Source organism: Calonectris borealis, chromosome 22 (genome assembly GCF_964195595.1).
Source record: "Calonectris borealis chromosome 22, bCalBor7.hap1.2, whole genome shotgun sequence".
Taxonomy (NCBI): Eukaryota; Metazoa; Chordata; class Aves; order Procellariiformes; family Procellariidae; genus Calonectris; species Calonectris borealis.
The window spans coordinates 9,769,055-9,781,734 of record NC_134333.1 but is presented as its reverse complement, the minus strand read 5'-3'; the positions used below and the strand labels follow the sequence as shown (position 1 = coordinate 9,781,734).

The following is a 12,680-nucleotide window of genomic DNA, read 5'->3' as shown; positions in this document are numbered from 1 at the left end:
AGCACTCTGCAAATAAAGCAGAATGTAGTATTCAGGCCTTTGAGTCCTGAAAAGCCGTTGCAAATTAATCCTCCTTGCGCTTGCCCAGGTGCAGTGTGGCACCGGGAGCAGGGGCTGGAGGGGGTGGAAGACCAACGCAGGATGACTTGTTTTCTTATGAGCTGAATTCCAGCTTTGCACTCCGAATCCCCGCTTTTATAGACTTTTCCGCTGAAGTCTGCTCCTGCCCTGGGCATGCCTGTGTAACCGCTCCTCTCTCTGCATTCCTTAGATTCTTCTTCCGCTTGAGACGCTGGATTGAAGAAGGGGTCTGAGGTCCCTGGTGGAGAGAGGGAGGCGAGGAGGAGGAGGAGGAGGTTTCCCTTGGACTCTGAGACATCAAATCAGAAAACCAAACCATGTCACAGGTCATACAAAGCCACGTGTTGCGTGTTGGACAGACCGTGTGTGTTTCCTCACAGGAGGAAAGCAAGAGCTTGCACCCGGCGGGGTACGCGGGCTGCTCCGCGCTGCCGATGAAGTACGTCTACTACTCACCGGAGGGCTGGGCTGACCCGCCCGCGATGGTGCACGCCAGCGCGCGCCTGCTGCCCCGCGGAGGGCTGTACGGAGCCCACCCCGTGTTTGAGCACGTGGCTGCTCCCGCCCAGGGGCAGGGGCAGGGGCAGCAGGATGCCTCTTCGGAGAGACCCGCTGCCCCGTATCGGCCCGAGGAGGAGGAGGACACCGGCACGGATCCTGAGGCTCACCTGCTGTCTCCTACCTTGGACATATCAATAGAGAGTCTCAACCAGCTGATCCTAGAAATCGATCCGACCTTTCAGCCGCTCACATGCAAGCCGGTGACGGATGCGGTCCAACCTGCTTCTCAGGGTGACGCTGCTGCCACCAAGAAACAAGATCCGGAGGCAATAGGTGAGGCAAAAGGTGCTGGTTGTGCGGTGGAGCCGGCGCAGCTCAGACCTAGCGAAAACCATTTGCAAGAGGCAGAGTGCAAGTCCAGGGCAGAGAGGCTGGCCACGCACCAGCCCCAGCCCCTTCTGCTGCGGGCAGGATGAGGTCCTGTGCCCCTGTGAAGGGCTGGAAAGGGCATCGGTGACATCCCCCCATCCCCATGGGATCAGTGTGGGACACTGCCGACATCAGGGCTTCATATAAAGGAGCAGGAGAACAGATTGTGTCCCCAGGCTCTCCGCCTGACTCGCTGCTTAGGGGGCCCCAGTCCGAGCACTTCTGAAGTGCCTCGTGTCCAGCTAGCTCAACAGGATCCAAAAGAAAAGAGGGAGGACAGCCTTGATCCAAATGATGTTTGTTTCCCTGTGTTGGGAGAAAACATTTCTCATTAGAAATGGGACTTGTCGCTCCCAGAAAGAGCCTAATCCAAGTTACGACCGTCAGGGACTAGGGGCAGGCACTGACCCTGGATGCGATGTCTGGCGCGTGCTTACGCTCGCAGCAGAGCCCCGGTTCTACCAAAGGGCAGTGGAGCCTTTCCCAGGGTCATACTTGACCTGTGGAAGCACAAGGATTTGGAGCCAGATTTCCAAAGCCTTGGGCTAAGGTACTGATCGTTGCACAACCATCCCATTTAAATGTTCCCAATCATTTTGCCAGGGAAATTCTTTTTCCAGGGCTTGTGCACTCCTCCAGCAGCATACCTGGCATACACAAGGCAGAACATCAGCAGCACATACCAACCCCCTCTTTCTGCTCCCATGCCTGGGTCCCTTACGTGAACCCTTTTGCAACACTTCTCTGTCATCCCTGCGATCCAAAGCTGTGCTGTGTGTGCTGCTTCTGATCCAAGCACTCTCGCCTGTGGCTCTTTTGCAGGGTGTTCGCTGCTCAACACACTGTGCACGGGGTAACGCAAGCAGACAGCGTGTTGCACGCTGCTGCAAGCGTTGTGGTGTGCCGGAGGACAGATCTGTGATGTGTTTAGGTGCCTAAAGATACGGCTTCTGAAAAGCCTGATTGCCTATCTGTGCCTTTAGACACGGAAATACCTTGAAAATCTGTCCCTAGGCCTCTTTCCAGAGGAATGTCAAATGAGACGATGTTAAAGGCATGAAAAAAATCCTGTTCTCCCTGAGCCCTTGTGCAAAGGTCTGCACGAGGAACGCGGGGTTGGAGGAGGAGGAGGTGCGTGTCTGCAAGTGCCCGGCAGGTGTGAGGGTCCCGGTGCTCCAACAGAAGCAGCGAAGCCGGAGTCAGGGAGCGCAGGGGCCGGAGCGGTGCGACCACGCCGCCGGGCTTGGGCGATTCTGGAGCAGACGGCATCCCTGCTTCCCGCTGGGAGGGAAGGGGGTGGCCCTGCAGGTAAAGTACCGTGACAAAGAGCAAGTTCAGCTCTTGGCTCCTCAGAGCAGTGTTTGGAGGCGTTCAGGTGCCGCTCCTTCAGGCATCACTCGAGGAGTCCCGAGCAGCTCAGCAGGTAGCGTGCTCGTGGTTTTGAAAATCTGGCTCCAAGTGTGGAACTGAACATCTGGAGATCTGGCCCTGAATTCAGTGGGAAAAGTCTCACTTCAGCTTTCATTTTCTTTTAACAGCTCTTACTTTTTAAGCAAACTTCCTACTGCTGCACAGCATCCCTGTTCACCCACCTCCTCCCGCTGCAGCCGTGCAACCTGTGCGTGCACCGCTGCTCCCGACTCACGCCAGCTGGCCCCGTGGAAACGCTCCCGTTGGGGTCCTGCCTCCCTTTCCCCCCCTGGCCGTGCCGGGCAGGGCTGCACAGGGCCCCACTGCGCTTTCTGAATAACGTCCACACCCCTCCTTTCTCCTAAGGGGTAAGTTCCCTGCCAGCACGGGCAGTTGACGTGCGGGCTGGCAGGAGACTGGTGGTGCCCAGAGTCCGCGAGAGGGGCTTGTTCTTGTCTAGTGGAAACCACGAGGAGGGCTTTTATCATAACAGATGCTGTAGCCATAGGAGACGCGCTCCTACAGTCACTAACTCCCTCTGGTACTGGCTTGTTCCTGGAGCAGAGGAGAGCCTCTCGGCTTGCGTGGCAGCTGGGCCCCGTGTTTGCGGGCTTTTGCCACTCCTTGATGCTGAAAAACTTGCCAAGGTCTTGAGCAAATATTTGAGGTTTAACCACACCTGATAAGCAGGAGCAGAGGCAGAAAAGTAGGAGGCAAAGGGCCTCGTTAGCCCAGAACGGAGATGCTTTTCAGTTATTTCTTTAAAGGACAATTAAAAACCCCATTTCTTTTCCCCTTTTGAGGGAGACTTTGACAAAAACCATCCGGCCAAGAGCTTGCTGTAAGGGTTTGCGCGCTGATACCAGAACCACGTGGCTCCGGAGCCTTTCCGAGGACGGGCTTTGGAGGAGCTGCTGCTGGCTGCCAGTGGCAGTGAGGGTGTGGAGGGGGAAGGCTGCGGTTCTGGCTCCTTCCCCGTGCGTGGTCCAGCTGCGTCCCCGCTGGGGACCAGCCCTTCTGGCTTCCCCGGCGCCTCCTCGGCGGCCCTCCGCTGGCCGTGCCGATCCAATCCCACGCTGGGATCAGCATAGAGAAGGCGCTTGGAGAGTAACTTTTGTACAGACTGATGCTTTTCCTACTCATCAAGCTTTATGTCCCAGAGGTCTGGTTGTTCCTTGCAGTAAACAGGGTCTGCAGTACTTGGCAGTCTGGAGTCTGCGGCTCTGCCCCGGCCAGCTCCCCTCGCCGGCGGGTCCCAGGGCAGGAACGAGGCACATAACATCAACTGCCAGGGAGCTCAGGGCTGCTAAGAGCAGTTTTTCATTGCTGCAGCAAAAAGGTTTTTCTCTCTCCAAGAAACACCTTTGAGAAAGGGAACTTTCCTAAACTCCATGGCGGGGCAAGAACCAGGAGCCGAAAACAAAGCTGGGCACGTTCAGACTAGAAAGGAGGCGCACGCTTCTAGCAGTGGCGGTGATTAACCGCTGGAACGGCTTCCTGGGGAGCTGATGAATTCGCCATCGCTGCAAGCCCTTAAATCAAGTCTGAGTGTCTCTTGCTAAAAGGCACCTTCTAGCTCAGCCAGAAATTATGGCCTTGTTCAAGGAAGCCAGTGACGGACGTGCATCGGGCACCTGGGAGCCAGGCATCCCCTTGCCCTGGTGTGAGGTTTCACTGAAGGTCCTGGAGCAAGCGATGCTCCGCCAGATGTGTTACCTTATAAATAATGGCAAGCAGAGGGGCTAGGAGATGCCCTGCTGCCCTGAGCATGAATGGAAGCGCAGGAAGAAACACAGAGCAGGGCACGGGCACAGAAACTGCCTTGGAAATTATTTCTCTGAAGAGACTTATGCGGGATGGGAGGAGGGAGGGGAGAGCAGCCGCCCTGCCCTGGGCTGCGCGCTTGCTGCTGGCACGCCTGGTGCCATAGCTGACACCCGGAGCCTTGTAAGCGCCCTCGTCCCGCACGGCTTCCCTCTGCCTCCCGCTCCGCAGCCGCGGTGCAGATGGTGCGGAGGTCCAGCGGTGCCTGGGGGCCAGGTGACGTCCCCCGTGCTTCTCCGCCCAGCCAGCTCCGGGGGCGTGCAGGGCCACCCGCCTGCTGCCGTGGGCACCCCCCGAGCCTGATGTCATCCCTGGGGGGAGCAGCCAGATGTTTTTCTCTTGAGTCAGGTACAAACAGAGCGGCTGCTGGAGGAAACACCCGCCTCTCGCTGCAGGTCTCGGCAAGCACCGGCTGTGCAATGCTGGCGAGGGGGGTCTGTGCAGTCAGACATGACCGCGTGTAACCCCTCCTGCCTGGGAGCCCGCCCGCGCTTGGGTGGGTCACCGTGACTTGGTGTCCGTGAAGAAATCAGCCCTCATAGGGTCCTAACAAAGGCCAGCGTTGGGCCGTGGGGGGTCTCCCTGCAAAGCCCAGGGGTCCTCCCCTGGGCCCAGCAGCCCTGCAGGGCATGCAAACCGGAGCCAAAATTAATAGCAAGAAGAACAGAGACGCGTGCCCCCCGCAGAGCTTAGCTAACGAACCTGACTCAAACACTGAATCGGTAACGACCTCCTCTTTCCTCCTCCAGACATTAAATACATAGAGATGACGCCAGGCAGAGCCATATGTCCCGAGCAGCTGCAGGGCTCCCCCAGCCCTTCGGGCACGCCGTTCTCGAGGTCCCCCCAGGGCAATGGCTTCCTGCCCCAAAAAGGGGGACTCAGAGGCAACTACAGCACCAGCGGCAGCGTGGTTTTCTCGAGCCCACCCGGACCCGCGAGCCCCCGCTCGGGCGCCCCGAGCTGCGCTGCCTCCCCGACCTGCAGCAACGCGTCCGAGTGCATCGCCGTCCCCCGGCAGTGCGCGGCTGGCCAGACGGACAGCATCTCCTACGGCCCCAGGGCTCTCGGCACCTCCCCGGGCTTCGACAATTTGCTGAAGCCCGTGCACGTGGTGAGGGCCCAGCAGAGGAGCAGCTGGGTCTCCCTGCTCTCCACGAGCCCCGGCTCGGACACCAGCTATATCCTTGGAAGGTAAATGCCGCCTTGCGTCCCGGTCTCGGGCTGGTGACGGGGATGGAAGGGGCACGGGGCGGTTTCCCCAAGTCCCATTGTCCAAGACCTCCTTCCTGAGGCTGGGAGCCAATGCCCCGCAGGGCTGGCACGGTCTCTGGGGTGGGCTGTGCACCCCATCCCGGCGAAACAACCCCCCCGGTCTCCTTCTGCTCTCTGTCTCCCCCTTGCAGCAGCACCCACTCGCTCCACAACGACGACTCGGATGCTCACCCCGCTGCCTGCCGCTCCGCTGACTGCCCGTCCCCTGCCAGCTCCCTGGGCAGCCCCTGCCCACCTTCCCCGAGCACCAGATCTCGCTCTGGAGAAGCTTTTGGCCTGAGTCCCCACCAGCCCAGCGCAGCCTGCTCCACCAAAGCCAACACCTCCCCGTCCCAGAAGGGACAGGCCAGCAGCTGCCCCCCCTCCATCCTCAACTCCGCAGCCGACATCCCGGTGCTGCTGGTGAACGGGTGCCTGGAACAAGGGGATGCATCGTCCAGGCTGGCCAAAGCCCCCCCAGCCTCTGTCAAGCAGAGCCCCCCTCCCAGCTGCAGCCCGGCCCCGAGGCTCGGTGGCCTGAACAACGCGCTGTCGGCACCAGCGCTCTCCTGCGTCTCGGACAGTAAGTCACCGCCCTCTGTTTCTGGGGTTTGTAGGCATGAAGGACAGGAGGTCCTTGCTGGAGCTAGAGATCCTCCACGTGTCTCCCCAGGGTTGCAGGGCCCTGCGGTGGTCTCCAGCTCTTTGCTGATGACCCTGCATCAGCCCTGTTTTGCCCACCAGGGTCCTGGGGCACGTGCTGAGCAGGCAGAAACGCCCTGGTCCCCTCGAGACGCAGATACACGTATTTCTAGCACCTGAGAATGAGAACCATAATTCTGTCATTTCGTACTTGTTTGTGGGCCCAGAACGGGTGGGGAAGAGGGGTTAGGGTTCCAGTTTGCTCTGGAGGACATCTAAAGATACCGGAGTTTATAAGGTCCCTCATTCAAGGGTAAACAATAGGGCTGTTGTTCCCTGGAGGAGATCAGCAGAGGCAGCTCTCGGGGCAGAGGGTTTTAATTGGGATTCTTATGGGAATAGCAGGAGGGCTTTGCGGGTCAGATCCTCAGCTGCTGTGAATCCCCATGGTCCAGTGGACTTGTGCAGGGTTGGGCAGACTGGCACTGCTGGGGGATTCCACGTGCTGCCTCTGCGCTCCATCGCAGCCTGCCAAGAGAGATAATTACATGGAGAACGAATTATTCTGAGGAGCAGGGAGGAAGCTCTGGTCAAAAGGATTGAAAAAACACTTCAACTCTGGCCAGCCTGGAAGAGAAATATCTTTGCTAGGGCTCTGTCCTGCTCAGCGGTGTCTGCTGTGAAGGTCTTTCAGGTCCCTCGCTGGCCTTGACGCCGTAAGGTCTCTTGCAGGTCCCCTCAGGGCTGGGCAGCCGACCATGAAGTTTGTGATGGACACATCAAAATACTGGTTCAAGCCGAGCATAACCAGGGACCAAGGTAAGGCAGTAAGTGTCTGCTGGGATAGGGCCACCCCAGCCGTGCTCTCTGGGGGGGTGCAGGACTGCTGCCTGTTCCCCGGGCTGGAGTTTGCCTCCCCGCAGCACCGCAGTCCAGCTCTTGCCTGAGGTCTCGGGGATGGCAATTCAAAGTATACTGGGGGTTGATGGGCATGGAGAGACCCACCCACTGGTGTAGGGGGAAGGCTCAGAAACACGGGCTGTGCCACGGCCCCTCTGTCCCCGCCTCAGGTCCAGAAAAGCTTCTCCTGCCGCTGACCGTGCAGCATGGCCGGGGCAGGGGCTGACCTGGGGACCACAGACCCGCAGCACCGAGCCGGGGCCCCTCTCTGCCGGGGCACTGCAGGCGGTACCTGCACGAGGGACGTGCGCGTCCTCAGCAAACGCTCCCGAGTATTTCTCGCTGCTGGCAAGGAACGACTCCCCGCGAGAGCATCAGCCGGACGCGAAACGCGGCGCAGGGAGGTTCCACCTGTTTTGCTTGGCTGAGCCTCTGCCTGTGCTCTGACAGCAATCCAGCTGCTGAGGGACAAGGAGCCAGGCACGTTCGTTGTGCGGGACAGCACGTCGTACCGGGGGTCTTTCGGACTGGCGATGAAGGTTCCCGTCTCTCCATCCGGCAGCCAGACAGGTACAGGCACTCGCTCGGAAAGGTGGGGTTTGCTTCAGGGATTTAATGGAAACCGGTCAAACTAAAGCAAGCCGAGAAGCCGCAGGACTCTGGTTGTGCAAGTGACACTGGCAGCGGGGTCTGTGCGTGCCCATCCCCATGCACGGGGGCTGGCACCGCGCTCGCCACGCAGAGCAAAACCTGGGGTGGGCGCCCTGGGACGGGCCCCGAGGCGGGCAGGGGAGGGCAGGGGCGAAACAACGGCGGTTGTGCCGGTGCTGACGCTGTCTTCCATCCCGCTTGCAGGCGATGAGAGCAGTGACCTCATCCGGCACTTCCTCATCGAGTCGTCTGCCAAAGGGGTGCACTTGAAAGGAGCCAGCGAGGAGCTGTATTTCGGTAAGGATGGTGCCGTCGCCCGCAGCAGCCCTGGCAGCCCCAGGAGCTGTTTCCAAAAGCCCCTCGAAGCACCGGCCGGGACCGGGGCTGCTCCACAGCCCTGCAGCGAGTGTCTTGGTGTGGGGGCCCGCCAGCCCCTGGCTCCTGCCTGCGCTTCTGTGGTAGTAGCCTCCAAAACAAGAACATGGGGTGAGGGCTGGAAAACCCACTTCTGTCACTGTGAGGCCCCAAATAGTCCAGCTTAGCCCCCCTTTCCCTCCTCCTGAGGTCCCTGGGACACTGTTGAGGGGCCAGAGGCGCGTGGGTGGGAGGTTTCAGGCACCAGGGTCCCCCCGACACGCGGTTCTGTGTTGCAGGGAGCCTCTCTGCCTTCGTGTATCAGCACGCCATGACCCCGCTGGCGCTGCCCTGCAAGCTGAGCATCCCCACCCGAGGTAGGCGTCGGGGCAGGAGGGGTGCTCCGAGCGGTCCCTCCTGCTGGGCTGGGGAGATGGGGACGGTCCTGCAGTGGGGACGGGGCTGAGCCGCCCGGGTGCCCCCGCAGCGGGGCCGATTGCCCTGGCTGTAGGGGGAGCAGGGACCTGCAAGACCTGACTGGAGCAGGAGATGGTGGTGACCTGCTGCTGCTGGGGACGGGGGGTGGTCAGCAAAGCAGCGGGGAGCAGGGACCACTGAGGGTGGGCAAGGAAAGGAGGAGTGGGGAGATCAGAGAGGAACGGAGCCAGGAGAGGCAGATGGAGGACAATTAAATTAATTACTGCTCTAAAGTGCTGCAATTTAAGCGGTCCTGGGCCTTTGGGCCTCTTGTGAGATAAGGAATTTCACCCAACGCAAAGCGGGTGCTGACGCAGCGCAGCCTGACCTGTGGACATGAGTGCTCCTCTGTCGTCTGTGCAGATCTGGCCGACGGAGAAGAGAGCCCTGACTGCGCCCCCGAGTCCGCTCTATCCCTGCTGAAGAAAACTGCTGGTGAGGAAAGGAGCTGTCACCAGGGGACCGTCAAGTTTCCAGCAGCTAGAGCTCTGGCATCACCCATGCTTTGGGCTTTAGTCCTTACGTATCAACCACGGGGCTCTGGTTTTTATGTCCTCCATTCTGACACCATGCCCAGCAGAAGCTGAAAGGCCAGCGCTCTCTTTGGACCTGTGCACAGCAGGTCACCCCGTGCATCTGTGGGGGCCGGTGCAACGTCCCCCCCCAGCTTTATCAGCAGGCTGCGGGTTTTCTTCACGTCCTCAGGTCACGGGCCTGCCAGGGAACCTGGCATTTTTAAAGAAAGGAGACTTTTGGGCCTCATGATAGTGAAGTAAAGTTTGAAAAGACAGGTCCTGAGGTCCCAAGGCTGATAAAAGACCCACAATTCCCACAGTTTTAAATAGCCCCTGATTTTTAAGCCTCCCTGCTGATTGCCCTCAGCAGGGCTGAGGTAAGGATGGTGCCGTCAGCCTCCTGATTGCCCTCAGCCGCGGGCTGGTTAAATGCTGAGGGACCTTATGGGAGACGCATGGAAACTGCACAGCAGGACGGGGAAGGGTCTTTGCTTCTCTTCCGCGCCCGGGTGCCCCCAGCCTGGGTGCAGCGGTGGGTGGGCTGCAGGTGAGAGCAGACAGCGATAGGCAGGAGGCCGCGCAGATGGGTGACGGCGCAGTCAGGGGAGTCAGGAACTGCTTTGTTTTGCTGGAAATTCTGAAAAATAAGTTGGCAAGCTGAAAAGTTTAGTTTGACCCAGAACAGCCCTTTAAACAGCTCAATCAGCCTGAAATGTCATGTTTTAGGTTGGCCTTCAGCCGTTAGTTGACTTGGGGTATTTCTGCTTTTCATTAAAGGAAATATGTAATAAACAGAAAAAAAATCCAAATCTGACATTTAGAAACCGGAAATTAAATACTTTGACTTTTAAAACAATTAGTGCAAAGAATTAAAGTAAACCAAAATAAATTTGTGAAGAATTTCCGAGTCACCAAATCTTTAATTTTCATCAAAACAAATCTGACCCACGTACACATGTCCGGTTCTGCAGGATGATGCCTGGGACCCGGCCCCGCACCCGGCACCGCTGCGCTCGGCGCTGCACATGCTCAGCGCAGCGAGAGGCCGGCGTGATGCTGGCCCCGTGCTGAGCCGAGCTCTGTGCTGTCCTTGCAGTGTGCAACGTCTTGTACCTCAACTCGGTGAACATGGAGACGCTCACGGGAGCCCCGGCCATCCAGAAAGCCATCTCCTCCACCTTCGAGCTGGAGACACTGCCCACTCCCACCCTCGTGCACTTCAGAGTGACGGAGCAGGGAGTCACGCTGACGGACATCCAGAGGAAGTAAGAGCCGCCTGGGGAGGGTCAGGACGGGGCTGCCGGGCTGCTGCCGCGGCCGAGGGCTCACCGCTGAGAGCTGAATGGTGATGGAAATGCAGCTCGCCCCTGACCGCACAGCGCTCTGCTTGCTCTCAGCCTGCCAACGTGCTGGTCTGCAGCACGTCGAGAAAAATTGGCCTGCTAGGACAACTCCGTGTTGCAATGCAGGGATGGGCTTGATCCCTTCCAGCACGGGGCACGATGCTGCGTACGTGAAGCTAGCGGCCACGTCTCAAGAGTGGGAGGCGGGAGCCGGCTGAACCCAAGAGCTGCCTGCGCTTTGCCGGCTGCCAGCTCGGCGGCCGGCCCCGGGGAGCGGGACCCCCACACCCCCCGTCCCTCACATCCCCGTTCCCAGCAGCCACAACAGTTTGAGAAGGCTTGGATTTGCAAATGCCCGTTTCTCCCACCAGCTCTGCCCAGGCACTTTCCTCCTCTAACGCCCCGCTCTCCTCCTCCCCCGACAGGGTGTTTTTCAGGCGACACTACCCCTTGGCTGCCATCAGGTTTTGCGGGATGGATCCCGAGAACAGAAAGTGAGTTATCGGCTGCTCTGCGGGATGAGGGCATCCGTGCCGGTCGGAGCCGCTGCGGTTCCCAGCGCGACTCCGCTGCTCCCATCTCTGCACCGCTTAAAATCCCAAATCCCAACCACCGGCTGTGCAGCCCCTGCCCCGGGCTTAACGTGCTGGGTTTAGCTAAATATAAACCTGGACTTTGCAGCTGATGGAATGAGTTAAAAATCACCCTCCTGAGCAAATCCAATTCTCTTCTTCCCTCAGGTGGCAGAAGTACTGCAAGTCCTCGAGGTAAGACCTGCGCAGGGACCGCCCGCAGCCGAAGCCTGCCGGTGGAAACCAGGCAGGAGATGCTGCTTTGGCGCAGCCTCGCCTCTCCTGCGGGTGCATTGCAAAGCTTTGCAGAGCAGCAAAGAATCAAAGCTTAAAAAAGAAGAGGGGATGCAATAAAAGTTAACGTGGTGGCACGATGAGATGTGGGCCAGATGGGTGCAGCTTTGTGGGGAGTTTTGCTCTGTAGGTTTTAATGAGAGGCTTGGCTAAGCCCAATCCTCCGCATCCCCTCGTGTAGAAAGCCCCCGTCCAAATCCGTCAGCCTTCCCAGTGACTCGCTTGCTCTGGGCTCAGGAAGAGAGTTTATATCTGGCTCTACCTTGCGTTCAAGAAACTTTTCACAGCTGGGGAAGCCTTGCCAGAAACACTTCTCCTGGCTGTTTTGCTTCCAAGTAAACGTGATTGGGGAGCGGGCCAAGGTGGAATTGCTGGAACCGGGATTTTGCTTTGTGGCCAGGGCTAGTTTAAGCGTATTCCTTTGGATTCCTGGATGCAAACTACATAAGGCTCTCTCTCCTTTTTCGAAGGATCTTTGGGTTTGTGGCCAAAAGCCAGACAGATTCGGAGAACTTCTGTCACCTGTTTGCAGAGTACGACACTGTGCAGCCAGCGTCGCTTGTCATCGACCTTCTATGCAAGCTCCTGCCGGGCCCGTAGAGGACAGAAACCCTGGGACAGCTCGGGGCTGGCGGCTGCCCACACGCTGCCGAGCTTCTGCTGCTCACCTTTTCCTGCTTCTGGGTTGCATTTTGGCAACAGCTCATATTTATATTTTTTTTGATACGTACCATCATGTCAAGAGTCTCAGTTAAAGATTTTATGCTCTGGTGGGATGAGATGTTCCTCCGAGACCCTCCACGGGGCATCGCGTGGCAGCGCTCGCCGCGTGGCCAGCACGGGATGGCTGCCTGCGGGGAGCTGTGCCGGGCTGGGAGCGGAGCTGCGGGACGGGAGCTGTGCTCACCGTACGGAGCCGCTGCCTGCCTCACCCGGCATGCACCGTCGCTTTGCTCTGGAGGACTGAAATACTCTGGCTGAGATTTCTACCGGCAGCGGGGGATGCTGCACTCGGGGTGTCCAAGCTGAGGCGCGGTCGGTGGAGCTGAGCTCCCACCTTCGGGGACTCGGCCCTAATGTCCCCCCAGTGCCGCGGGAGGGGAGGTCTGGTGCAGGAGGGGGGACTGACCTCCCTGACGATAGACCAGCGTCAGGAGGCAGTTTTGCAAATCAAAGCATATAAAATCATTAACCCCTGCGGAAAAATCCTGCTTCCCTCAAGAGCAAGAAGCATCGAAAGGCAGCGTATTTTTGCCTGGTGCTGGTAAATTCTCCTGCCCTTTTTTGCAAAGCGGGGTTACAGGCTAGCTCGACCTCCTGGCATCGCGGCAAGCTGAGAAATAAATGTTGACATTTTCATGACAGTAAAACATTGGGTTTTTGGAAATTACTTGCATGAATTTGGGCCAGATCCTCAGATGACGTAAATTGGC

General features: G+C 58.7%; 1 protein-coding gene across 1 annotated transcript; it reads left to right on the top strand.

Annotated features, from left to right (window-relative positions):
* Positions 1 to 398: 398 nt before the first annotated feature.
* TNS4 (tensin 4) lies at positions 399 to 12,011 on the top strand. Its single transcript, XM_075171888.1, has 12 exons — positions 399 to 915; positions 4,995 to 5,439; positions 5,652 to 6,082; positions 6,874 to 6,960; positions 7,492 to 7,611; positions 7,897 to 7,989; positions 8,346 to 8,423; positions 8,887 to 8,958; positions 10,135 to 10,303; positions 10,807 to 10,875; positions 11,122 to 11,148; positions 11,718 to 12,011. The coding sequence occupies exons 1-12, from the start codon at positions 399 to 401 to the stop codon at positions 11,845 to 11,847; spliced, it is 2,238 nt and encodes a 745-aa protein (XP_075027989.1). The 3' UTR covers positions 11,848 to 12,011.
* The last annotated feature ends 669 nt before the right edge of the window (positions 12,012 to 12,680 follow it).

Bases quoted from the DNA above. Each gene is read 5' to 3' on its own strand.
- TNS4 (XM_075171888.1), top strand. From the start codon at position 399: ATGTCACAGGTCATACAAAGCCACGTGTTGCGTGTTGGACAGACCGTG. The intron at 6,961-7,491 runs GTAAGGCAGTAA...GTGCTCTGACAG, and splicing joins GAGCATAACCAGGGACCAAG to CAATCCAGCTGCTGAGGGAC. The intron at 8,959-10,134 runs GTGAGGAAAGGA...CTGTCCTTGCAG, and splicing joins CCTGCTGAAGAAAACTGCTG to TGTGCAACGTCTTGTACCTC.